The sequence below is a fragment of the Rhinolophus hipposideros genome (assembly GCF_964194185.1).
Source record: "Rhinolophus hipposideros genome assembly, chromosome: 9".
Taxonomy (NCBI): domain Eukaryota; kingdom Metazoa; phylum Chordata; class Mammalia; order Chiroptera; family Rhinolophidae; genus Rhinolophus; species Rhinolophus hipposideros.
In genome coordinates, this window is record NC_138055.1 from 5,127,162 (window position 1) to 5,154,497 (window position 27,336).

The 27,336-nt window shown below is 56.1% G+C and overlaps 1 protein-coding gene across 4 annotated transcripts in view; it reads left to right on the plus strand.

Moving 5' to 3' along the window:
* The window catches only part of SCUBE1 (signal peptide, CUB domain and EGF like domain containing 1), a 129,749-nt gene that overhangs the window by 82,641 nt on the left and 19,772 nt on the right, over window positions 1-27,336 (plus strand). For all 4 annotated transcript variants that reach the window (XM_081058358.1, XM_081058359.1, XM_081058360.1 and 1 more), the window contains 7 exons: window positions 5,919-6,035; window positions 12,423-12,545; window positions 14,983-15,099; window positions 16,669-16,791; window positions 25,002-25,121; window positions 25,491-25,595; window positions 26,515-26,631. In XM_081058358.1, coding sequence (XP_080914484.1) covers window positions 5,919-6,035; window positions 12,423-12,545; window positions 14,983-15,099; window positions 16,669-16,791; window positions 25,002-25,121; window positions 25,491-25,595; window positions 26,515-26,631 — 822 coding nt within the window. The remainder of the gene's footprint in view (window positions 1-5,918; window positions 6,036-12,422; window positions 12,546-14,982; window positions 15,100-16,668; window positions 16,792-25,001; window positions 25,122-25,490; window positions 25,596-26,514; window positions 26,632-27,336) is intronic.

The window sequence follows — 27,336 nt, forward strand, 5'->3', positions numbered from 1 at the left end:
CCCGCACCTGGCCCCTGGGGTGGGGCCAGACCCCTGCACTGTGGAAAGCCCAGTGATTCCCAAGCACTCCACAGGCAGGAAAGCCGTGGCCCAGAGTAGGGAGGGTCCTTTGCCCAGAGCCCCACAGCACGCCGGGAGCTAAGTGTGGCACTGGGGCCCCTGGACCCACGACCAGGTCCTGAGGGGTGCGCCCCACCTTGGCCCCACTCAGGCACAGCTCTGTTTGCTGGCATTCTCCTCAGCCTCCTAGCCGCGTGAAGCCCACTCACCCTTCGGTCCAGCTCCCCTCGGCTTCCCCTCGCCCTTCCAGTGCCCGGGACTCGCTGTGGCTGCACATTCATGGATCCCTGTGCAGTAGGGGTCGTCTCAGGCACCCGCGCCACCAGGCCTGACACAGTGCAGGGGCTCAGTCACCTCGCTCCATCTTTTGTTCCTCACGGGGCTGCCAGAGTCTTGTTCTTTTACCCGCCATTGAGCAGAAATCGGGTCCCTTTGTTGGGCCAGCCCTGTGCTGGGCGCTGGGGTCCCCCTGACACAGCTCTGCCTGGACAGTGAGTAGTCATGGGGAGACCACCACACAAACGGAAGCCCAAGGCCTGAGAGAGCTTTGGAAGGGCGCTCCCGAGTCATGAGGGACTCGTGAGGTGGAGCTGAGGGAGCCATCCTATGGAACCATGGAGCCCCTCTCGGGTGTGATGGGCCAAGGGGCAACAGCTGGGTCCGGACTCCTGCGAGAAAGGCGTGGTCTGGGCCCTGTTCTGTCTCCCTGAGCAACCCTTCACCCAGAGGCCTGGCTCAGGTCAGTTTCTTCTCTAGCTCCTCTCTTGCGGCCCCCCAACACCAATGAGTCCTTCCCAAATTGTTGCTTAGACAGAAAGGTGAACCCCCTGCTGCCCCGCTAGGCTATGGCCTCGGTGAGACCAGAGGGTGTGTCTGGGGCACGAGCCCAACACAGAGCAGGAGCTCAGGGGCTAGGTGTTGACGGTGTCAGAACGGGCTGCGAGTGCTAAGACCCCACGTGCATGGCTTCTCAGAAACGGCACCGCGAGTGAGCGTATCAGTTATGACACTTTACAGAGTGCTGCCATGTCCACATTTTGTCTGGGCCTTGCGAGAAATATGTGGTAAATACCATCTTCTCTGCATCGCACGTCAGGAACCTCAGGCTCTGAGAAGTGAAGGGACCGGCCCAGGTTCACAGGGCCCACAGCTGATGGCCTGTCCACTCCACTGTCCTTCACGGGCCTTGCTGGACCTCCCCCAGACCTAGGGAGGTACAAGCAGGCAGTGTCAACGCAGGGCATCCTGCTGCCCTCCTGGCCCCTCTGTCCAGGCTGCACGGCAGGTCCAGTTGAAGGGCCTGCTTCGCCTGCCTAGCAGCTGTCCAGGATCGGCCCAAAGCTGGGGTCCCTCAGGAAAAGACCAAAGACCAGCCTTTTAACGTGTCTGGGGTTTTCCCACCTGCTGCAACAGGGTGTGCTCCTGGGCCCCTTCCCATCTTAGACCCCCTAGCCCATGCCTGGCCTCCCACCCTGTAGCCCAGCCCTGTGGGTAAGGGGGCCGGGCCCGATGGGCGCACATCTCACCTCCTCGGGTCCCCACCCTGAGCCACCCCTCAGGATCCCTGTCGAGGGCCCAGCTTTCTGGCCTAGTCTGGCTCACTCATCAGCCTGGATCCTCAGAGTCTTGGGTCCAAGTACCAGCTCCTCCCAACACCTGTGTGACCCGGGACACGGGGCTGGCTTCACAGGTATGTGACCCAAGCACTCGCCCAGGCCCTGCCCTTAGAAGGGCCCACCATCTGCTGCCTATCTTGAAATTCTTAAGTTTGGGGCAAGTGCCTTTCATTTTTATTTCACACTGGGTCCCACAAAGTATGTAGTTGATCCTGCCTGGACAAGTTACTCAATTTCTCTGAACCTCAGGTTCTCTACCTATGAAAGGAGCCCCCTACTGGGGCTGCTGTGAGGCTCCTGGAGGTTAGTGGATGAGAAGGGGCTTTGTCAACTGTAAGGGACGGTGCCCGGGGAGGTTTGTTCTCCTGGGGGCTCCAGGTGGAGAGGGGAGCCTTTAGAAAGAGCTGGTAGCTCTCATGGGTGGCGGCTTCAGGGAGAGCCTGGAGGACCCACAGGGAGGGCCCAGGAGGAAGTCCTCCAATCACTGGACAGCGCTCTGGGCTGTGGTTTTGCCCTCGCTCCCTTCACAGCCCCAAAGTGCTGGCCACTGGATTCGAGCCTCCGTTCCCACTGTGTGCTTCTGGCTGGCTGTGGCCTCACGGATAGGCTTCCAGAACCACAAGTACCCGTAGCCCCAGCTCCTCTGGCCCTGGGATGGGGTGGGAGCTGGGATGAGCCCTCTCCTCTGGCCTCTCTCAGGGCCAGAAATGCCACCGCTGCAGCCCCAGCTCACATTTGCTGCTTGTATTTGGTGTGACCCTGTTGTCATGGGAGAGGACAGAGCGCCTGGTTTCTGCATCAGGCAGCAGGGCACTAATACCAGGCCTGGGTGGCCTCTAGTCCTGGGGAACAGAGGTGAGGCTGGCTCTTCACGGCACTCAGAGATGGGGGCCGGGCGGTCGCCCAGGCTCACCGCCATGCAAGGCAAGGAGCGCCTTAGCAGCACCCAGTAGCCTCTACCTGGAAACCACCATGGACAGGCCTTGGTCCCACCCACGTCAGTCTCTCCTGTAACTGTGGACCTCAGTCAACCTCCCCCTTTAGCCCAAAAGCCCGGGTAAATGTCACAGTCACCCTTTCCCTGTGTCAGTACAGTGTCCATCTGTTAGCCTCAGAGCAATACAGCGAAGGTGGGCACGGCAGAAACTACCAACCCTGTGCTGTAGGGGGTGCTGAGGACCCAGGCAGATGCAGTAGCCTGCCGGAGGCCCCCCAACAGGGCGACATTGGGGACCAGCTGATTGCTGGCTGCTTACTCCGCTCCCCTCCCCCAGCACAGGGCCTGGCAGAGAAGGCCCTCCCTGAATGTTGGCTCTTAGCACTACTGCACCAGCCTGAAGCCACTGGCTCGCCAGAGGGAGGCCATGGTCTGGAGGAGCCTATGAAGCTCCCATAGGAGGACACTGGTGACCTGGCCTAGGAAGGCAGCAGTAAAAGCAGGAGCCGGAATCAGATGTCAAAAAAGTAGCAAGACCAGCCCTGGGCCCCAGGTGAGGTGGGGGAGGGCACATCTGAGGATGTGGCCTGGGGGCCGAGGGTAGGGAGCCTGGAAGAGGAGCCTTGGGGGGCAGGGGAGATGGTGCGTGCTTGGCTGCACAGGGCCCTGGGACTGGGGCTGGCTGGAGAAGGAGCTTTGAGGCTGTCAGGTGGGCTGCAGTCAGCCTAGCTGGTCCCCCCAGCTCTGCCACTTACTGGCCACACAGCCCTGGGCAGGTTCCAAGCACTGCACCCATTCCTCACCAGGGAGGTAGGGGGCACAGCCGCCGTTCCACAGAGCTGCTGTGAGTGTGGGGACGAGGCCTGGAAGGCTGAGGAGGGCCTGGTGCAGATGAGCTGCCATTGAGTTGGGGGTGGGGCGGTCAGTACCCAAGAGCAGCCCACAGGCTGTCCCCAGGGGCCCAGAGCCCCTTGCTCAAAACCTGAAGTTTAGGCAATGGCTATTGTCTAGGGCAACGCAGGAGACTAAAGTGTGCACGGTGCAGGAAAGAGGGTAGGTAGCCATTCAGACTCCACCTCAGCCCCCTCTCGGCCTCCGTCTGTCTAGTGGGCAGGTTGCCAGCAGGTCCCTGAGGGCCTGCTCTGGAGGGCCAAGATCCGAGTCCCGTGTGGGCCTCCAGAGGGGGGAAGGGCCTACGAGGCCCTTGGAGCCTGTCTGGTCAGGGCCATGTCTCAGGATCACAGCCCCAGGGTCCATGCTACGCCCCACCTGCACCGCCGTGGAGAGGCCTCGTGGTCATCCTGCTGTCCCTGGGTAAGGCCACGCAGCCGTGGCCCAGCCCAAGCTCTCAGATTCTGCTGCGCCTCTGCCCCCAGAAAGGTCCCCCGCCTCTCCAAGACCGGAGCCTAAGGACCTGCACCTTAGAGCAGTGCTCTGCCCCCCTCCCAGAGGGGCTCTGCCACACGAAAGGCGGAAAAGGCACTCACGGGTGGTGTCCGTTGGCTCTTTGATTTGGGACTGGGAGGTGGAATTTCCCTCTTTGGTTGTAACCCCAGGAGAGGAAACTAGCATTTGTTAAGCAACTACGAGGGGTCAGAACCCGAGCCAGGCGCCAATAAGTAGGGAGTTTGTTTGATCATCTCTGCCCTGGATGAGAAGGCTTGTCATCCTCATCTGCCAGGTGTGGTGCTGAGGTTCAGCCCCAGGGGCAACCTACCTGAGTCACTCAGTGAATGACTGAGCCAGGATTCACACCTTGGCTTGCCCAGCGCTACTGCCCCAGTAGACGGTCCCGTGGGGAGATGGGAGGGCATGAGCAGGACATGTGCCAGTCAGAGCTCGGCCCGCGCTAACGTAGAGGCCACCCTGCATGAGGGCAGGGAAAGACAGTCGCCTTCTGTCTGCGTCTAGGGAGATGGTCCTTGAGCGAGGCCTTGAAACATGAGCAGGCAGGAGGCCTCCAGCCCCTGGGCCAGCACACACGGGGCAGGGAGGCTCACAGAAGCTGCCCACACTCTGCTGGAGAGCTAGGGTTAGTGGAGACACCCTGGAAGACAGGCCAGAAATGGCCAGGAGCAAGGAGACCCCCTTTCAGCGGCACTTACAGCCGCTCCTGTCATGGTGAAGACATTAGCCTCGAAAAGAGGGCTGGGCGGCCCTCTGTGACAGGCAGCGCTGAGATCATCACAACACCCACCACAGCCACCCCACGAGTCATAGAGGCACACTCACTCACACATAGAAGGGAAAGAGCGACTTCCTCCTCTCCCTGCTCCCCCCACCCTTCACGAGACTGTGAATTTGGTTTACGTCGCAGCAAATGGTAACTGGGGGTATGTATGCATTTAGTCATTACTCCTGCAGACTCCTCCCAGAGCACTGAAGGCAGCTCGCTGGACCCAGCACAGATGGACAGACAGAATGAACGGGAACTTGGGGAAAAGGCCTACAGGGCCAGGCTCCCAGGGTAGGCTAAGGGAGGCAGGCAGGAGATCTGAGGGGCCCAGGGGCTCTACGCTTCCTAACAGCCAGCAGAAGACGGAAGCCCACGCAGGCACAGTTCCCCCAAGATCAAAGCCTTCCAGATGCGCCAAGAAACCCAGACTGAAAGGCTCAGAGGTCCGGGACTGGGCCCCGCCGTGTGCGGGCCACCTGAGCCCTGGTGACCCGGCTCTGCCAGCCCCTTCTGCGGGCCTGGGAAGGATCATTCTCACCACACGACAGGTTCAGTGACCTTAGTTATGCCCCAGCCACTCCAGCCCCTTTGAATTTGCAAAAGAGAAAAAAAAAAAGCCCTAGACAAGCTTCAAGTGGACAAAAACCAGACGACTGTGGTGTATCACTCAGTGAGAACAGATGTTGGGCTGAGAGCCGCAGCGAGGTGATGGATGGTGTGTGGCCACAGCCATTCCCTGCTGACAGTGTGGGAGCCCAGTGCACGCCAGTCTGGTCCAGGTAGGGCGAGGGTTTAGGAATCTGGCCTGGGCAGTTACATGCCAGCCAGGCCCATCTCAGCACTGGCCCCCTGTTGGCAGTAACCGTTACACAAGCACAGCCCTCTGCAGTTTGCAAGCAGTTCTCCCGTCCATCATCATCATCAGGCTCACCAGCAATCCCGCAGGAATGGTGTTATTCTCCCATTTTACAGATGGTAGCGTGGGGCTCAAAGAAACCCCACAGCGAGAGGGTACCAGCCAGAATTTGAACTCAGGTCTCCTCTCTCAGGAGATTCCCCTCCATGGATGGGGAAAGGAGGTGTCTTCCGTTTGAGGAGACTGAGCAGATCTGTGTCTTTCTGTCCCCAGAGACGTGTGCAGTAAACAATGGAGGCTGTGACCGTACGTGCAAGGACACGGCCACCGGCGTGCGATGCAGCTGCCCGGTTGGATTCACGCTGCAGCCTGACGGGAAGACGTGCAAAGGTCAGCACGGAGCCACTCAGTCGTGTGCCCTCCTCCACTTGCCGGGCCCACTGCAGAGCAGGGGCTGCGTGGTGGGGGGCGTGGAACCACGTGTGACTGCAGGGCCAGGAAACTCAGCAGTCACCTCCATTTCTGTGGGCGAGGCCGAGAAGAGGGAGGGTCCACACCGCGCTGCCGCACCTGTAGGTTCCTGGGCAAGAACACAGGGTTCTCGTATCAGAGAATTTGGCTGCACGTTGGGTGACAGGTGCCTCGGCAATCCACGTGGCTTCCCAAGGGGTGCAGCATGGCGTGTTTCCTCAGCATGGGACAGGGTGGCTCGGGAAGTGCAGGTCTGTTCACACGGGGGTGGGATTGTCTAGTGGTCACTGTTAGCAAACTAAGGACACTGTGTCCTTGTCACTGGAGGAGTGACGTTGTGCGGGGACCTCAGCTGAAAGAGTGAGGAAGCAGAAGGACGTCTGTGTGCAGTTAGAAGACGAGAATCTGGAGGGTCTGAGAATCCTTGCCCTGGGAAGGGGCTGGGAAGCGAGAGCGGGCTGAGCTTTGGAGACTGAAGGGACCAGCCCTGCAGCGTGGGGGGGCCCGCCCAGACAGGGAGGCAGGCCCACACACCAGAGCCCCCCCAAGGAGTGAGGTGCAGCCGCTCAGCAATCCCCCCCACAGCCCGGCCCTTCAAGGTCTGGCTAACTCTGACCACCCTCTTCCTACCACCTTGCCAGAAAACGAGGCAGGGCTGGAAGCAGCGTGGAAAGGGAGAAGCACTTGAACTTCCAAAGTCCTGTGAGTGAAAATATTCACAGTGGAGGCTTCGGGTGATTTAAATAGTCTGCGGCGGGCTTTTTTTAAGCCTATAAAAATAAGGAGGTCACAGTGTGTGACCTCCTTCCTGCCACTGTGCTGGGAAGGACCTAGTGACTGTTGACAGAAATAACAGTTCTTCCCCGTTTATTTGAAAATAAAGCCTTTCTGTAGCTGCCGCTCAGCCTATTCAGTGCCGAGGTACATTCCTGGCGGGCTGATGGGCAGGCAGGTGGTATCTGAGGCCGCGCCATGTGGATTTGATGCCAAGAGGACAGCCAGCGGTCCCCCACAGCCCCGGCCGTCCTCACAGCCCAGCAGTGTCACAACAGGCCTGGCCCCTTGCCCTTGGAGCCGGGACAGAAGAGGGTAGAATCAGACCACTCTGTCCCCCTCGAAGGCTCAGCAATGACCCAGGACCAGAGGAGCAGGCATGGCTTAATTCCTGAGGTGAGGCCAGGCTCACCTGTCTGGGCCGGAGAGTGGTCTCAGCTGTCATGTGGCCCCAGAGCACCTGAGAGGTGGCTGCCCCAGTCAATCTCTTGGTCACCTAGGGGGGCGTCACCCCTTCAATGTCTGGCGGAGGTGCTAAGGGAGCTGTCCACACAGCCCCAAGCTCCCCATCTTTCCTGTGGTTCCTCTTGAAACAGTCAGCCCTTTGCCTTTGGCCAAGCTTCACGCCCTCTCCCCGGGAATCAGGGAACCCTCTCGTGCACTCATGCTCCAGATGGGTGTTTCTGGGCTCCTGTGTGCAGGTGCTGGGGAGACAAGTGAATGAAACATTCCCCATCAAGTGCAGAAGACAGATTTTCATTTTTTAAAATCACCAAGATAAACGTGTTGGTGTCGGATGGAGAAGAACCACATGGCAGGAGAGAAGGGCCAGGCCTGACCTGGGCTTGAGGAGGCAGAGAGGGCGGAGGGAGAGGTGTCAATCAGGGCAGCACTTCCCTCAGCAAGTGACTGCTGTGCAGAGGCCCGGGGTTCAAGGGCCCAGAGGCAGCCAGTGTGCCCGGGGCCAGGGAGACCGGGCCAGGTAGCGCAGGGCCTATGGGCCAGGGCAGGGTTTGACCTTTCATTCTGTGAGCCTTGGTGAGGCCCCAGAAGCTACCAGGTAGGGGCAGCACAGGCCCAGGTTTTTATTTTGAGACGGTCCCTGGCCACTGCTTAGATGGGGGCTCTCTGTGCAGGGTCAGAAAGAGCCATGAGGCAGCTGCTGCCATCACCCAGGCTCGAGACCAACAGTGGCTTGGGCCAAGCGGTGGCAGTGGAGGTGGACAGGTGTGTTCTGGATAGTGTCGTAAATATTAGAATTTGAGGATCACCGACTAGTCCAGAACTGCATTATATGGACCTCATAGCATCTTCCGATCAGGGACTCTGGAAACCAAACCTTGACCTCCAGACCCCAGGGTTTGCTGTCTGAGCGCTTCGGGCTCACCGCCCGAATCCCCCACGGTCTAGTTGGAGAGATGCAGGTCAGGGGTGGGGGTTAGGCAGGGGCAAGCCCCGCTGGGGGTTCCCAGCAAACTGGAGGCCCTGGCCCTGGGGTTTCAGCTCCTCAGTCAGCGTGCCCGCTCTGTCTGAGCAAGGGCCAAGAGGAGGGTATCAAAGCAGTGATTTCAAAGGGTCAGTGTTTTCTGGAAGCCGAAAACTCACTGTCAAGCAAGACCGATGGCTGGAGGGTAGAGGTAGCAGAGGTCTCAGAAAACCCAGAGCCGGAAACCCTGGGCTGGCAGTGATCACACCGGCAGCTGGAGGCAGGCGTGGGAAAGGGGGGGTCTTCTGCCTAAAACATGGGGGCCAGGGGGCGTGGTCTGGAGGATTTGCCCCAAGCCCTCACTTTGTTTCAAGAGTGTGGATGGTGCAAGGGTCCAGTCCCAAGGCTCCCTGTTTGGTGCCGTACCTGCTTGATACTGGGAAGCAGGCACCTTGCTAATTGGCCCTTCCCAGAGGAGGGAGGTCTGGGGCCACAACTCCCTGAGCTGGAGCCTGGATTTCCTCAGGCACACCAGCCACTCCTCCCAACACCTTCCAGAACAGTCTGGGAGAACCCCACCCACCACCTGTTTCCTCTTCTCCCTCGTCTGCCTTCTGCCAGGCCAGCCTCACCCAGCGAGCAGCCTGTCCTCCCCACTAGACTGTGGCCAGCCCACTCCCCCAGGACCTCCCTCTCCTCCACTCCCACCAGAAGCCCTCACGCACATGCCCCGGGTTGCCAGGCTGTGTCCCGTCCCCCCACACACACATTGATGCTGGAATATTGACTGATGCATTTGCATGATCCACGTGGTGGCCCAAGACGCCACCCTTCTCTCAGCCACCCAAACTCATGCATCCGTTCGTTCAGTGACACTCCTGGGCAGGCCTCATGCTGGGCCCTGGGATCCACACCGGAGCTGGATCTCGGCACCTCTGGCCTCGAGGCCCCTCTCATCACCCTGAGGGCAGGTCCAGTGACTAGCAGAGCAGCTAACTCTGGAGAGAACGTCACGGAAGGCTTCCAGAGGGGCAGTTGTTCCAGGGGGCAGACTGGAGTGCAGGCTGCACCCAGGGGGGCGGCCAGAGTCTGGGCTGCCAAGGCAGGAGCCCGGCCTGCAGGAAGAGGAAGCAAGGCTCCCAGGCCCCGGCCACAGAGGGAAGGGCCGCGAGCCTCTGCAGAAGGGGCTGGACCTTTACCCTGGGCCAACGGGAGGCCATAGAAGACTTGTGACCAGATAGGGGACTTCTGGCCACGTAGTGAGGGGTAGGTGTGAGCACAGTGGAGAAGGAAGAAAGTCTTAGAGGGGCAGGAAGTGGAAAGAGGAGCTGCACCCCCGGGATACATCCCATCCGAATGAAGGTCGAGGGGCGGTGTGAGCCCAGCGCCCCCTCACTATATCCTGGGCTCGAGCTGGGGGATACTTCCCCCTGTCTGACCACAGACAGCCCTCTACACCAGGCTAGGCCTCAAGCACACACACCTCCCACTGCCTGTCTGGTTGCTATGACAGTCCCTTAGCTGACAGGCCCAGATGGGGAAGGGATGGGATTGGGGGTTCCAGAAGGCCTGTGGCATTCCTGAGGAGGCGAACCCCAGGTGCACATTCAGGCTTCCCAATGATGCTGTGAGAGGTGTCTGTTAAAGCCGGGTTCACAGATGGGGAGCCTGGGCTCAGAGAGGTGCCTTTCCCTGCCCGGGATTACACAGCTGGCTGGGGCAGAGCTGAGCCCAGCCTCCATTCTCCTGCCAGAGGCTTCTAGCCTGAAATTCCCGTCTTCCTGTAAGCCCCAGGGGAGGGGACGATGGAGGTGCCCGCACTCTCCCTGAACAGGTCCTCCCTGGACTTCACGTCTGCTTTCCCTGGAGGCTGCAGGGCCAGTGTGGCTCATTGGAGAAGACCCCTTGGAGACAGCTGGAGCTGGGCTCACATCTGGCTCGTGTGTGTCGCTATGATCCCCTCTGTAAAGGGGGAGATCGGGCCCCCAGTTGTTGTGAGGATCACACAAGACCTTGCCAGAAATGCTTGCCCTGCATCAGCACGAGATGGTACCCAGTATGTGAAGTGACTACCAGGGTCCCACTGCTTACTCCAGCCCGGGCTCACCCTTAGACAGCTCTGTCCCTGAAACGTGGGCTTGGGGACGTGTGCGGACCTCCCAGTGCTGAGAAGTCATTGCTCTTCATGATCATTTCAGTGTGCACACATAGAGCACCTCATGTGTTCAGAGCGGTGAAGTCCCCCGGCCCATGGTGGCAGAGCCAGGGCTCGGAGCCAGGGCTGCTGAAGCGCGCGCACCCCACTGCCTCCCTTAGGGGGGAGCACCTCAGGTTGCCCACCCTTCCCACCCTCCTAGTACCAAAATCTCCTGAAAATGCAGACAGAATGGGTCTTTGGGGTGGAAGTGCCTGGGGTGGGGGGAGGCCAGCCAAGAGCAAGAGATGCAGGGCTCGCCCACCGCATGCTCTGTTTCCCAGAGCCCAGTCCCGCGAGGCCTCCGGGCTCGGCCCCTGCCAGGCTCGCTGAGCTGTCCACTCCCAGAGGCTCAGGAGTTGCCTGCGGTGGGTCTCAGCCTCGCTCTCTTTAAACCGCCCCTTCTCCCAACGAACTTGACCACCGACCGGGCTTTTGTTTTGTTGTTGGGGAGCTCTGCTTTAGGACTTTGAACAGGTGCCACGTCCAGCCTGTTTGGTTTCAGGAAAAAGAAGTGAGGGTAGCATCTGAGAGGCTCTGCCAGAGACTGGGGTCGCTGGGATAGGACCCTGTCTTCTCTGGGGGAGCGCAGTAAAACGGGGGGTGTCTGACCTTGATCAGAGGGAGGTGGCCACTTGTACAGGACGGGCATCCAGACCGTCACGCTCAGGTCAGGCTCAGTGGGCGCTGGAATCTGAGTGGGCAGCTGTGCTGTGATGTGGCCAGAGGCCAACGTGTGGTGGTCCTTTCTAGAACAGAAAGCACTACTGTTCTCCTGCTGGGAGGGCCTCTTCCATCACCTCCTTTTCACCGCCTCCAAACAGGGTGAGAACCCCATCCTGAAAGTCATATGTCACTTCTGTCACTAATGCTAGGTCACGTCTGGAGGAAGTGACCAGTGTGGGAGGCCTGGGGCTGGGGGCCCAAGGGAAACTTGGGAGTAAGAAGAGGCACCCCAGGGACAGAGTCTCTAACGACAGTCTGCCAGGCTGGCCTGCGCCAAGAGCAAAGCCCAGATGAGCATGGCAAGGGGGGTGGGGGGACTCACACGGGTCAGGGAGAAGTTCAGGAGGCATCAGCCCACAGGCCGCACTGTGAGGGAGAAAGCTGCCATCACTGCCATCCCTTCAGGTATGGGACGCTCGTGAGGGGAATGTTTATGGCATGGGGTCAGGCCAGGTGACCTTCACAGTACAGCCATAATTCTTTAAATACTGAGAAAAGAAATGGCTCAAACCAACAGGCGCGAGTTGGGGTAGGGTAACAGGAAACACTAGACTGAACACCCCTCCTCCCTCTCCCAGCTGTAGCATCTCCAACCAGGTAGAACTTTACTCCACCGTTCTAAGCCTCAGTCTCCCCATCAGTAAAATGGGCAATAAACCTACTTTTGAGGAAGAGTTCACTGAGCCCTGACTAAGCACCAGTACCTTATGGATGTTATTTCATTTATGCCTCATCGTGTTCTTCCAAGTAGATGCACTTCTGATCCTTGTTCGACAGACCTGCAGCCAAGGCTCTGGGAGTCTAGCAGCTTGTCCAAGGTGACAGTCATCGGGAGGCCGCCTGCTAGCCCAGGCCTCGCTGCCCCCAGGCTGTTGCCCTGACTATACGGACAAAAGGACGGGGTACACACCCTTGTCCCTGTTGCCTTTCAAAACGCAGCAGACATCACTTCCTCTGCCTTCTGTGCCATGAATGGCAGGCTTGCCAAGTCCTAGGGGGAAGTGATGGAACCCATCCTCCTGACCCCCAATGCTGTGAGCCCCCCACCTGCGTGCTCAGCTTCAGGGACCTGAGGTCAGCTCTGGGCAGTGGGCAGCAGGCCAGGCAGGGAAGGGCGGCCTGGGCCGTTGTCCCCCACCTTGTGGCCCGAGCCCATTTTCCTGGCCCCTCCCACTTGGCTCCACAGACATCAACGAGTGCCTGGTCAACAACGGAGGCTGCGACCACTTCTGCCGCAACACCGTGGGCAGCTTCGAGTGCGGCTGCCGGAAGGGCTACAAGCTGCTGACCGACGAGCGGACGTGCCAAGGTGAGCCTGCTCTGTGCCCCAGGCAGCCATCGGGCCTGGGGACATCCCCAACCTCATTGTGTCCCTTCCCTGCCCAGGCTTTTCCAGGCTCCTGGGAGAGGAGGTGAGCGTGGGGTTGGGCCTGACAGGCTGGGCCTGACGAAACAGGTAGTTTTGGGGTCTTAGCACGTACTCCTGGCTTTGCTGCCCTGTATGACTCTAGGTGCCCTCAGAAGCCATCTTGTCCAATCTGTCCTTTTTATGGATGGGAAACCGAGGCCCAGGGAGGGATCAGCACGTGTCCTAAGTGGCACAGCCAGTCAGTCAGCGGTAGAGCTCATCAGCTCTGTCTCTCCCCTTCCCTCCTCTCCCCGCCCCTCCCCTCCTTTTCCCTCCTCTCCCCTCCTTGATGCCCCCAAGCCTGCCTCAGTGGTTTCCGAGGTGGGATACTGCCACCTGGTGGAAGACATAACACAGTGCAGGCACTCTCCAACAGTCCCTCCTCGGGTTCCAGGGCGCCTGCTGGGAGCTGGAGTGATGGGTAGAGAGGTCTACACAGAATCCAAAAACCAGAGCCTAGGACAAGTCCAGCAGACATCCGAGATGCATTGAGAGCCCAGAGGATGGGCAGTGGAGAGAGAAGTTAGGGAAGGCTTCCTGGGGAGGGGATATTGGTGAAACACTTGAATGAGGAATAGGCATTTCCCAGGAGGGGTCAGGGAGGTAAGTGCACCAAGGAAGGGGCACTGCTGGGCTGAGGGAGTTTGGGGACCACGATAAGCCATGTGGGTCTGGATGGAGCCATGCAGGAGACAGGGGTGCCATGTGGGGCCAGCTTTGGGGGCAAGTGTGTGGGGAAGGGCCAGTTCCATCACTGATTACTCTGTCGTTGTCTAGTCGGTTCATTTCCACGGGATCCCAGCAGTTGCAGGCTGTCCGTAGCCAAGTCCGTCCATGGGACTTGCAGCTTCTGCCTGTTAACATGGCTTGGAGGCTGGCCCTGGGGCAGCTGGAGGCCCTGAGGGGCGAGGGATGTGCTCCTCAGAGGAAGGAGAGAGCAGGGGGCTGCTAAGGGAGGGTCCAGGGCCAGCCCATCCTGGGGCTCATCATGTGACCTGGGCCACTGTCCTCTCAGGGCAGAGGGTCCGCTGGGAGCACGGCATCTCTCCAGGCCCCAGTCAACACCCCTCTACACTTTGACTTTATTTTCCCCTCTGCCTTGCTGCATTCTGTGGAGGGCCCTTGACTTTGTGTCCCCAGCTGCCCTGTGAGAAAGGCGGCGGCTGCCCAGGAGGCAGTGATGTGTCTCTGGGCTCTGGCCACGTCTTCTCCATTGTTTTCCAGGTTTACCTCTGAGGCCCGCGGGCTCTGGCCATGCCCCGACCCTGCTCCAGCACTGCTCTGGGATCCCCAGCTTCAGTAGAGAGGGATCTAGGCTCCTTTGCTTGGCACTCATGGTCCTTGGGATGGGGACCCCAGACTGCGCCAGCCCCCCTGAGCCCCACACAACCCCCTGGGCACCCCAGGCTGCACCTCCCAGCCTTTGCCTGTTGTGCCTTCCCTCACTCTCATTCCTTCATCCCAAGCAAGCCCCATCCCTCAGGGTCCAGCCCAGGTGCCACACCTTCCAGGAGGGATCACAACCTCCTTCGAGAACCCACAGTGCAATTCCTTCCTTGTGCTAGTGTTATTACAAACACACATGTATTGTGAATATGTGTGTAGTCACATGAGCTAATGTAGTCAGAGAATGAACTCCAGCTACAGTGCCCATGGAGAGGCAGGAGCCTCCCATCAACTGTCCCATGGAAGCCATGTTCCTAATGTATGGCCAGGACGGACTTATCTCCTGTGAGCACAGGGTTTATTTCCACCTTTCTGGTAACAAGCATTCTATGCCCTCCTTTCCCTTTTTGCCCTAAGTTGCCAGGAAGCGCAGAATAAAATTTCACACACTATCAAGGCTACCTTGTTATCCATTATGGGTAGCATATTTCTCCCTCTCCCCCCTTTCTATTTGTGCCATTTCCCTTATTTTCTCAAGAGACATCTTGGGGTGATGAGAAAATATACTTTGATCAGTATCCAAGAAGCCTGGTTTCATGTCACAATTCAGCTGCTTCCTTAGGCGAGCCCCAGTCAATTTCCTGCAGGTGTGGATTAAAAACCAACCCTAATTACAGTTGCATGTGAGATACTAAAATGATGGAGATTGATAATAATCCCATCTATTCAAAATGTTTCTACCCCACCCACCTCCAGAAAATCATGTGAGATGGCTTCTAACCCACAAAGGTGGGGTTAATGGAAACAAAATGGAAAAGGGAGCCGAGCCGCGACAGGAAGTGGCGCCCAGGAGCCGCCTGTGCACAGATGTGCGTGCGTGGCTGAGTGACAGGCATGCCCCTCCACCACCCCCTGAAACCCCTCCCCAAACTTTGTCTCCCTGTGGCCACAGACATCGACGAGTGCTCCTTCGAGCGGACCTGTGATCACACCTGCATCAACTCCCCGGGCAGCTTCCAGTGCCTGTGTCACCGCGGCTACACTCTCTATGGGACAACCCACTGCGGAGGTCTGCAGCCCGCCCGCCAGGGCCACCTTCCCCCTGAGGCACGCGCCTGGCCACATGGCCACCTACACGGCACCCCACACCCCGCCCCCGACCCTGACTCTGACCAGCCTGGGAGAGACCTAAGCAAGGCTGGGGACTGATGGGCCGAGGGGCTTCACCGAGGGCAAGGCAGGAGGACAGGGGTCAAAGGGGGGGGGGGAAGCGGGGTGGGGCAGCAGATATCCACCAGGTGCCAGGCCTCTGCCAGGTTGTGGGCATAGGCCTGGAGACAGTAGTTACAGAGGACCACAGTCCAAAAGAGGGGTAGCCCCTCCATAGAGAATCCCAAGGATAGTTCATTCCATTTCAAGACAAAGAAGGGCAGGGTAGGGAGACAATGGGGCGATCCTAAAGGACAAGTGTTAGCGTCACGATGAGGAGAAGCACTTCCCTGAGTGCAAAGGCACCGAGGCACAGGGAGTACAGAGGGCCCACGAGGCAGCCTATAAGGCTAGAGCCCCGTGAACACGGTGGGAGGTGCAGGTAGGGAGGGCACAGGGCTCCAGGAGCCCCTGAGGCGACTTGGGGTTTTCTTCCCAGTGAGATGAGAAACCACTGGAGGCTTTAATCAGGGGTGTGACATGGCCAAGTTCATGTAATGAGAGATTGCCCTGCCTGTTACATGTTTCAGAGAGAGGAACCCAGGGCACCAGTGGGGAGATGGGTCCGGGCATGGGAGCTGCTGGAGCTCGGACAGGGTGGGGAGACATGCAGAGAAAGGGGAGGTTCTAGATGTATGCAGAAGCCACAGGCAATGGGACTTGAAGATGTATTGGCATGGTGGGGAAGGTGGGGTTGCCAAGAATGGCTGCGAGGTCCTGGGTATCTCTTCCTTTCCTGTCACGTGGGGTAGCCACCCTCTGCCTGCTGCGTAGCTGTGATGGTCGAACAGAGTCAGGCAGTGAAGTAATGAGACACAGCTGGTGCTGGGGGTGGCTCCTGAGGTCGGCTGCAGATTCTCCTGGAGGGACTCCCCAAAACCTGAGCACCGGCTTCCCTGGGCCTGCCGCTCCCTGAATGGAGGCAGCCCAGGAGCTCACTGCCGTGCCCCCAGTGTGAATGAAGTGCAGCCCTTTCTCCCCATCTCCAGCTTTTAGTCTTTGGTGGTGAAAGGGGGGAAGGCCTTAGAAGTGACTGCTTTCAGCCTGGTGCCTATTGTACAGGAAGGGAAACCGGCTGGGAAGGGGCTTGCCCAGAGTCCCCCAGTGAGATAAAGTACATGACCCCTGCCCCACATGACCTGATGGGAACTTTAATTTTGTGCCATTTCTCTGCCCTGCCCCCCAGTCTGGGCAGGAGGGATGTGTGCTGGCATCTGTGGGGGCCTTGTGTGTGCACACACGTGTGTGTGCACGCCTGGGTGTGTGATGTGTGCAGCTGCACACCTGTATGCAATACCAGCGTCAGACTAGGGTCAGGGGATTCTCAGCCCTCTTGTCCTGGGTGGGCGCTGCCCTGCCAGCCCCGAGGGTGTGGCCGGGGCTGGCTGGTCCAGCCCCCTCCTGCCCTTACTCCCACCTGTGCTTCCAGACGTGGACGAGTGCAGCATGAGCAACGGGAGCTGCGACCAGGGCTGCGTCAACACCAAGGGCAGCTACGAATGCATCTGTCCCCCAGGGAGGCGGCTCCACTGGAACCGGAAGGACTGCGTGGGTGAGTGCCCAGGGGTGGCCATTGCTGGGACCCTTTCCCCTCCCCTGATGGGAGGCCCAGTGAACTTCTCCAGATGGGGTGAGGCAGGCAGGACCCATGGCTGCCTCTGGGCCTCGGGGCTACTGGGCAGGTCTGTCTGCTGCTGGCATATGGCTAACGGAAGAGGGAGCACAGATGGGAGAGCACGCTGGGTGTCAGCCGGAGGAGCAGAGGTAGACCTGTGGGGGAGGAGACGCAGAGGGGGAGATCTGGGGGTCAGTGTGTGCAGCCGGGCTGTAGGCCCCAGAGGAGCTGGAAGCTTAGGGGGCATGGAATGTGGAGGCCTGAGCTCCCCCAGTCCTCCCTTATCCCGCCAAGGAAGCTGGGGTGGGGGGGTTACACAGGGTCAGCGGCATCAGAGCCTGGGAGGAGGAACCCCTGGGCCTTTACAAACCCACCACCTGCCCAGGCTGTCGGCCCCACAGTGTCAGGCAGTGGGGTGGGGGGCGGGGCCTCCCAGAGCACATTGGGGTCCTGTACCCTCTGCTGATTTGCGCTGGGGACTTGGGCACCGGTAGGCTGAGTTCTGGACAGTCCCCCACATTCACTGGTTCCACAAACACATACTGACTACGCAGTGTGTGCCGGGCCTGTTCTGGGTACTGGGGTTACATCCCTGAAACGGCGTCCTGGTGCTTGCCCCGCCATGCTCTAACGTCCGAACGTGTCCTCTGCTCAGAGCCCGCACAGAAGCACAGCCAGAGTTCTCTGAATGACCAAAGGGCTGCTACACCCTGGGCTGGTCACCCCCCACCCTCACCCCCACTCGCCCATGCCAGACTCACTGACCTCGGGGATGTGGTCCCCCCCCCAGCACTGTGTGTGTGGCCCCGGGGGCTGCTCACTCACCATGGGGGTCTGCTCTGTGAGGCCTCCCCTGAACACAAACCCAGAGCCACAGCCCGCCCACCTCTGCGCTCCCTCCTGTTCCGTTTTCTTTCCCGCTTTCCCTTCCTCCCATTGCACCTCGAACCACCAGACATGATAGCTATGTTACGTACTCCGTTGGGTTTGTCACTAGACTGTACGTTCTCCAGAGTTGAGCAGGGTTTTGGGCCTGTCGTGTTCACTGCTGTCTCCCCGGCACCGACAACAGAGCCTGGCAGTCGTAGACATTTGTTGAATGAACGGGTGAAAGCATCGAGGAATGGACGCTGTCACTTAATGAAATAAACCACTGAGGGTCTTGCTTACTTAAGTGAGAATCTCTCTGCTGGGCAGGCCAAGTCTTGTTGAGCAAAGCAAACCCCTGTCCTGTCCAGAGTTGGAAGAAGAGCCTGTTTGGGTTGTGCTGGGTACAGGAGGGATTCGGTGATGTCAGTCTTCGGAGCATGGCACGTGCTGGGCACTAAGGAAAAGTGGGTGACACCAGCCTTAGAGGCCTGATCGCTGAGCCGATCTGCCACCAGGTGGCTGACTTGCCAGGCCTGGGACTGTCACAGCAGATGGGTTTTCAGAGAAGTGTCCACTGATTCGTTAGAGTCATGTAGGTCTGGTGTTTACCTGTTACCAGAGCTGTCGGACCAGCAGGTTTTCTGTAGGGTATGGGGAGCTGTGGCTTTTGTTCGGTCCCCCCTTTGGTCATCCCTCCCTCAGTCAGAGCTGCAGGAGAGGCCACAGGGCTTGTCCTGATCTTCACCACTGTCACCAACCACCCATGAAGAGTCATTCATTGGAGGAGGTCTGATCGTCATGTCACTGACTGTGCAATTTAACCCCATTTTGGTCTCTAAGTCATCTGCTGGGACCATGACTGCGTCAAAGCAGTTAATGTTCTGGACAGTAGACACGGAATGATGAGCCAAACAAGTGTAACTGAAGGTTTTGTTAGAAGGCAGTGGAAAGCCCTCTGGAACCAGGATCGAAGAGTTCCCAGGGCTGACCAAGAAAACCCACCGCCTACATCTCCCTTCAGCATTCACGTCGCTTCCTCTCTTGGCCCCCAGGTAGATCGTTCCTGCGGTGAATCCAGGCTCAAAATGAAGTCCTGGCAGTGGCACAGACTGTCCCCTGTTTGGCCCAAAGAAAGCCCAAGGTCATATTGCCCGTGACGACTTGCGCCAGGAGGTCAGGCTAGTTTGTCGTGCCCCCCACACAGTGCCACAGGCTGTGTTACTTACTCTGGCACCCAGAGTGACGGCCGAGTTTCTGATGACCACCTGGAGCTGTCCAGTTCCTGTGGATGGGACCAATAGCCCCTGCAGCTGCTTTCCCGGACATTATTCATGTCCTCAGAGGCTGTTATTCCTTCAGATGCTTCACGAGAAGGCATCATTCACTGAGGCGAATGGGGCGTCATTCACTAGGAACGGTCTAATAGCCCCATGGAACAGTTAGCTGTGGTTCCGGGCTGCCGTTGGTGAGGCTGATTTGCGTGTAAGAGGTGGCATTGACCTCAGTGAAGCTGTGGCTATGTTGTCCGTGGGTGTCGTTGTATAAACAGTCAGATACATACAACCCGCCTTTCCCAGTGCCAGGGTATTTTCCTTCCTTTTTATGTCTTATCTACAGAGAGTATCATAATCAATAAGGTTAACGTAACACACTGTATATCATTCTTCCCTAGCAATAGCTTCGGAGAACCGACTTAAAGAATCAGAACGGTGGTTCTCCCCAGTCAAGCCTAGGTCTAGGGGAGTTATTATTTGTGGGGGGAACGTGATAGGATAAATCGGAAGTGTGTCACCTTAAATGTATAAGGTGGGAAAACATGACCAAAAGAAGATAGGGTAGAGGGGATTATGGAAAGCACTGGTTGCAAACATATAGGAGGATTTATTCCAGGGGTCTTGGGCAAAAGCTATCTTTTTGTGTGGTCATCTTCCTGTTTCAAGGCTCTTGGATAACAGTTTCTGTGAACTGTCTGCTTCTGGAGGTTCTCGGGAAAACCTGTTTATGACCTCAAACTGATGACTTTACAGTTCTGAAAAATTCATTTCCATTGTTCCAAAAGATTACGGGTCATAAAGACAGTAAAATGTCTGAGTAATCTATGAATAACTCTCCCAATAAAATGTGTCTGCATGTTACTAAATAAGTAAGTTGGAATGTCCCAAGTCAGGAACACAAAATCTAATAATATTTTAGCCCCTCTGAGTCCTATTACTTTTTTAACACTATTTTTTTCAAGCATTGAAGTACAAGAGACTGCTTCAGTTCATCCAGAAAATAAACATACAATTACTCGTGCATGAGTATAACCCGTGAAATCCGTTTGGAGATACTCAAAGTGTCCCTAGGATTCTAGTCTGTGTCCCATCTTTACACTTTCCCCAGGATTTTATTAGTTACAGACGAGTCGTGAACTGGTCGTTTCCTCTGCTACCCTGGAAAAGTTTCTCACCAGCGTTGTGTGATATCACAATCAATGCGTCCCTGCTGGGATGAGTTGTCTTAGGGGAGATACTAGCAACGTGGGGTGGTCTGGTCCGGCTTCGCCAAACCTCATTCTCATGGATCTTACAACTTGATTGCTCCCTTGCTCCTTTCCAGACCGGGAAGCCAAACATGATGGGTCTGTGATGGAATCCTTGGGCCTCTCCATGGATCTGTCTCTGTCTGCTGATAACCTCACTCCCAGCAGCCTGTTTAGCACGACGACGACCCAGGAAACATTTCCTCTGACTGCCGTCTCTCCGACCACGGGTTTCTGTGTCTCTGTGGTGGGCAGTCAGCCTCTGTTTTCTAGCATTCCAAAGTTAAATGCTGCAGCTCTCAGGGTACAAATTCATCTTGTTCTTTAGCGATTCTACATGCCCTAGAAAGGACCACAAGTTCGGCTCCTAGAGCCAAGTCCCTTAGGGCTTGATTCCAGCCTGGGTAGTTCTTGTATCTCCAGCCTGGTATTGTCTCTCTTCATTTTTGTTGTTGTTTTTTTTTTTTTTTCACAGCTTTATTGAGATGCAATTCACATGCCAGACAGTCACCCATTTAAAGTGTATGACTCAATCGTTTTCAGTGTAATCACAGAGTTGTGTAACCACAATCAATTCTAGAGCATTTCCATCACTCCAAAAAGAAACCCCAGCCCATAGCAGTCATTTCTCATTTTCCCTCAAGCCTCCCAGCCCCAGGCAATCAGAATCTACTTCCTGTCTCTATGGATTTACCAATTCTGGATATTTCATATAAGTGGAATCATACAACATGTGGCCTTTGGTGACTGGCTTGTCTCATTTAGTGTAATGATTTCAAGGTTCACCTATGTCGGAGCACATGTCAGTGCTTTGTTCTTTGTCATTGCCAAATAATACTCTGTTGTATGATTGTGCCACATGTTTATCCATCATCAGTTGATACACATTTGGGTTGTTTCCACTTTTTTGGCTATTGTGAATAATGCTGCTGTGAACATTCATTACAAGTATCTTTGTGAACATATGTTTTCCATTTTCTTGGGTATATATCCAGGGGAGGAATCGCTGGGTCATGTGGTAACTGTGTTTAACTTTTGAGGAGCTGCCAGACTGTTTTGCAAAATGGCTGCACCATTTTACGTTCCTACCAGCAATGGCCGAGGGTTCCAATTTCTCCACGTCCTCGCCACACTTGTTGTTATCTGACTTTTTGATTAGAACCACCTTGGTGTGAAGTGGCGTCTCGTTGTGGTTCTGATTTGCATTTCCCTGATGGTTAATGATGCTGAGCGTCTTTCCAGGTGCTTATTGTCCATTGTGTACCTTCTTTGGAGAAATGTCTATGCAGATCCTTTGCCCATCATTAATTGGGTTATTTGTCTTTATTCTTCAGTTGTAAGACATTGCAATACATTCTAGATACAGTCCCTTGAAAATCTAGATGATTTGCACAGATTGTTCTTCCCTTCTGTGAGTTGTCTTTTCACTTTCTTGATGGTGTCATTTGAAGCAGAAAAGTGGTTAATTTTCATAAAGTCCAATTTATTTTTTTCTTTGGTGATAACTTTGGTGTCATTTCCCAGAAACCAGTGCCTCATCCAAGTTCCCTGTAATTGGCACCTGTTTTTTCTAAAAGTTTTATAGTTTTAGCTCTTATATTTAAGTCTTTGATCCATCTTAAGTTAATTTTTAGGTAAATTAAAATTTACCTAAAATTTTAAAGATAAATTTGGTAAAGATAGGTGGTAAAGATAGGGGTCCAACTTCATTCCTTTTCCTGTGACTATCCAGTTGTCACAGAAAAGACAGTTCTTACTCCCCATTGAATTATCTTGGCATCCTCTTGAAATCAGTTGGCCATAAATGTGTGGGTTGATTTCTGTCTGAACACTCAATTCTGTTTCGTTTATCTATTTGTCTGTCCTTATTCCCTTACCCAACTGCCTTAATTACTGTAGCTTTAGAGTGAGTTTCTAAATCATGAAGCGTGAGTCCTCCAATTTTGGTTTTCAAGTTCAAGCTTGGTCTGGCTATTCTTGAACTTACCTTGAATTTCCATATATGTTTTAAGATTTCTTCATTTTTAAGGTGAGTCCCATCAATACACAGTACTAAGTTGGGGTTTTTGGTATGGAGTGTCCGAAAGACCTATTCTGGATATGAACACTTCCAAAGTATGGACAATGAAGATGAGTTTCTTCTTCAGGAAGGGGTAAGAGAGGAGAAAGGAACCAGACACCATAATTAGATCATGGATGAGCAAGAAAAGTATTGGGTGTTTTCAGTTCACACGAGGGACCACACTGCATATGGTCCTCTCAGATTTAAAGGTGGTACTAGTATGAAATCTGAAGCTGCTTCAGCCACCTTGGTCAAGGTTGCGATTACTCTGAGGCAGGGAGGAATGGGCCTTGGTATAGCTGTTTGTCATGTTGTTGAGTTTACACCCTGAGAGCGTAGTCTAACCATTGTACGTACGTACCAAACAACAACAAAAAATAGTGTATGCCAATGTGGGAAAACTCAATCTGGACTCTTCCTGGACTCTGCTCCAGGTGTTCTGCTGGTGTTGAGGAAACTTCGCCCCAGGATTCTGTGTTTGAATAACACATGATGTAGGTACCGTGTTTCCCGGAAAATAACACCTACCCCGAAAATAAGCCCCAGTTGAGATCGTCAGCCAGATGGACACATGTAGTACATTATGACGATGTTCCAGAAGATGATGACATGACTGTATTTGAATAAATGTAGATTATTGTACATGAAAAAATAAGCCATCCCCTGAAAATAAGCTGTAATGCATCTTTTGGAGCAAACATTAATATAAGACCCAATCTTATTGTCGGGGAAACATGGTATATTAAGGCTCCTATCAGCTATAATTTGAATCACGTGTAGAATTTTCTGAGACTCCTAAAAATAATGTCACCTATATTTTAGCTGGAAGTTCCACATGCAGAGTAGATCCCTGCTCACCACACGTGTAGGGGCTTTGGCCAGAGAAGGGACGCTGTCTTGTGACCACGGTCCCAAGGGAGCCGTTATAGGTTGGAACGCGGGTAAGAGCTGAGGACTGTTAGAAAGTCCCACCGCTTGAGTGGTTGCAGGAAACCCAAGCAAATCCACTTCATGTCCCCTCCAGGCTTCTACGACTTCCTGTCCATTCTCACATCCGCCTCTCCCTATCTTCTTTCAGATTCTCCCACAACTAGGCAGTCATGCTTAAAAGCAAAAGTACCTTTTTTCCTTGTTTTTACTACTGCCAGTCAGTGTGCCTTCCCTCTTGCTTTTCAGGCAACTCACACTTTTCTCTGAGGGCTGTGATGTTCTGTAGTGCTGGGATTAATGAAACCTATGGCGGAGTCAGAGGTTTCACCCTACATACAAGCTAAGTCAGCTAGCCTGCTCCGGTTTCATGGGCGCTGGTGGACGTCATGACACTCCAGGGCCAGAGACAAAGGACTGCCTGGCCTGCAGCACGAGCAGCGTGTTTATGTTGGTTGTCTCACCCTCCCCACTAGTCCCATCCCAGGCCAATGCGGTGCAGGCAGGGGATTTGTACCACACTGAGGGACACCCAGTGGGGGACACTCACCGCCCACATAGTGAACAGAAGCCAGCCTGCCCTTGTCTAGGGGGAGATATTACCTCATCCCTCCCTACAAGTTGCTGGGGAAACAGCCATCGGTGCTTTGCATTCCTGAGTCCCCAGCAAGAACCAGTGGGGGCCGCTCAGGGCCAGGGTGGTTTGCCTTTCCCAAAGGATAGCCCCCATGCGAACAAGAAAGCCATGCTGTGCTCCCTCTACAGTTACTGACAATTCCCTTTGGGAATTTAGAGGATGTGCAGGGAACTGTTGGGGGCACATGTCCCCTGGAAGCCTGTGGGCAGTTGTCCTTCTGTTTCGTTACCAGTGTGAACGTGGGCTCTCCCAGCGGCCCTTCCGGCCTATGTTCCCTGCGGGTGTTTTTATTGCTGGTTTCTTGATTCTTTGCAAACAGAGGACTTTTGGTTTTGTGTTCTTGTATTTATTTGGGGGAGCAGATGTTTTATCTAGAGGATCGTGAGTTTATTTTTATTTCTAGATTCTTTACTTTCTGCGACTCCTTAAAAACGTTCAGCCTCAAGTTGAAGATCACCCAAACTGGCAGTTGCCGACTCCAATTTATTTTTCCAGTTAAGTCCCCTACTTCAGCCTGTTCACTAACGACGCCAGCATGGACGACAGACAGCGGGTGATGCTTCTGGAGGCGTGTTCATTTGCTTTGCCCAACTAGCCATCTATAAAATCAGTCCGATGGTTTCCCTAACTGTAGAACTTTCAGTCTAATCCCAGGAGTCTGGGGAATGTTTGAATCTTCAAAAGATAAACACTGGAGAAACTCTGAAGAGCTCAGTTTTGGACATCTTCAATGGATGTGTCCAGGGGCTGCCCCAGAGAGGCGTAGCCCATGCTTAGAGGTCGATCGCCTCCAAGAAGCCCATGTCCATTTTCAGCCATTCCTTTCCGCTCCGGACGTGGACACGTGCTCTGGAGAACGCTGCCCTCTGGGAGCTCCTGGTCTGGGCATGGCTGTGAACCTCCTGACAGGCGGCCTGAACTGATGTTGGGAAAGGGACCGAGCCAGCTCTCTGAGCCCAGCGTCCCCCACATCCAAGTGTGGGATTGGGTTCTGCCATCCCCAGTCCCTTCCCACCAAGACAGAGGTGTGGTGGGGGTCCCTGTTGGTCCATGCTCAGGGGCCCTGCCAGCCCCAGAAAGCCTTCACCTTGGTGCCCTCAAGCCCTCTCTTGTGTCTTTCTCCTCCTCAGACACAGGCAAGTGCCTTTCTCGAGCCAAGGCCTCACCCCGGGCCCAGCTGTCCTGCAGCAAAGTGGGAGGTGTGGAGAGCTGCTTCTTGTCCTGCCCCGCTCACACACACTTCATGCCAGGTAACCCAAGGTTGGCCCCGGGATGTGATGGTGGGTGGGGGGCTTCCTTCCCTGGGGTCCAGCCCCTACCCCTTACTATTCTCCAGGAAGGAGCCTGACCTAGGAATGAGGGGCCCTCAGCCCTGATCACAGAGTGATTCTGAGCAGCTGTCTGGTCCTCTGCGAGCCACAGTGCCCCTCTCAGCAGGTGCTTGGGCTCATTCCTGCCCAGCCACTTACCCTATAGTCGTGTAGCAGAAATGAACTGATAAAGGGTCAGTCCTAACCTTCATCTCATTCAGTTACCCCACCCCCACCCCGAAGCCCGGGGACCTGGGGTGCTAAAAGGGAGGGGCACCCAGGCCCACCTCACCACCGGCCTCTCTGCAGACTCGGAAAACAGCTACAGCCTGAGCTGCGGTGTCCCAGGTCTCCAGGGCAGGACGCTACAGAAACGCAACAGCACCAGCTCCAGCGCTGGGCCCAACTGCTCAGGTAGCCCCTGGCCTGTCCGTGCCGCACACACCTGAGTCCCCCCTTGACTTTGCATCTCACACTACGCTGGGGGGAGAGGGGGGCGCACGTCCCAGGGAAGAGTTTCCTGGTTCAGGACCTGATCAGCAGGGCTCAGGGTGCTAGGAAGCTAAGAGGAGGGTTGGGACCTAGAAGCTGACGGGCTGTGGGCTGAGTCCCAGCCCAGGGACAGTGCCCCGTGGATGGGCCCCTCTGACTCGAGGCTCCAGGCCACAGCACCAGGGGGGTTCAGTGACCCTGAGGTACTAAGTCTGCGGGTTTCAGTGGGGTGAGTCCCATCTGCTGTGGCCTTTAGGTTCTAAAAGGTCCCAAGTAGAGCTGCCCCGGGAGATCCTGCCCCAGGAGTGCTGGGGCATGGCGCTCCCATGCCCTTTGGGATGGACAGGCCGGTCGGTCCCTGTCAGCACAGCTCAGCCAGCTCCCCCACCAGCAGGGGCAGGGGTCATGTCTTCAGCACCTGTTCCCACTCAGGATGCTGGATTCAATGACGTGGATATATCTCTGTGTGTTTAACGCATCCGTGGTGTGATTCTAAGCACCTGTGATTGTAGGATTCTTTAGTCCGAGGGCTGTGATCGGTTCTTCAAAGGAATCAGTGGTCGATCCCCCTTCCCTTCCTTGCTTCCCTCTCTCTTCTGCCCCCTCTCCTGACAGCACGAGCCACCTGGCTTGAGCTTGACCCCACCATCCACACTTTCACCTGTTTCAGGCCTTGCAGGGAGAGAAATGAGGCAGCAGAGGTACCCCCAGCCCCGCTCCTGGTGGACTTGTCCCCCGGCAGCCCCCTCACACCCAGGCATGCCCTCTGCAGCCCCAGGCCCCCACCACCACCCCACCCACAGAAGAGGCCACCACCTGGGGGGACTTTGGCTTTCCCCAGGTGCCCCCACCACCTCCATCAGGCAGAAGGCTCGCTTCAAGATTCGTGATGCCAAGTGCCAACTCCGGCCCCGCAGCCGGGAGCCCACGAAGGAGGCCCTGAGGCAGCTGCTGCTGGGTGAGTGGCTGCCTGGGTGCCAGCCACACAGGGGGCAGTGGGGGTCCCTGTGCCTGGGAGCTGGGAGCCAGGGTCCAGCAGGGCTGGGTTTCTAAGGCTGGGGACCTCTTCATCCTTCCACCGTGGTCCTTAGCCCAGGCGCCATGCCTGGTGCACTGTGGACGGCGGTGGTCTCCCTTGGGAAGGTGGTCACTGTTAAGTGGAAAGTTTGGGTCCCCAGCAACCCTGCGGTGCATTGTCCCTGCCTCATCCGGGTGACGTGAGCAACCAGGCCAAGGTTTTTCTGCGCAGCCTGGCTGTGTCCGCACGGCAGGAATCACAGAGCTCACTCAGAAGTGATTCTTAGTGACGGTGGCCAAGAAGGATGACCGGGCTGGGGAAGAGCAGGGGATTGCTTGATGAGCAGGGCCCAGCTCTGTTTCAGTGAAGATCCCTGAACACTGTAGAATTCTTCCTCAAAGCTGACAGACCCCAGCACTCAGCAGGCCCAGCGTGGGCCGAGTCACCGGAGCTGGAGCTGCTCCAGGAATATGCTGAGGTGCCTCCATGTGATGGACTCAGAAGGGCTGGGGGCAGGGCCTGGTTCAGCCACCAGCCCCTATGAGACCTCGAGTCAGCCCTGGCCTTCTCCAGCCTTAGTTTCCCCATCTGCACCTTAGACTATTAGGCAAGGTGGGACCCTCGCCCACGGCAATCTGTGTGCAG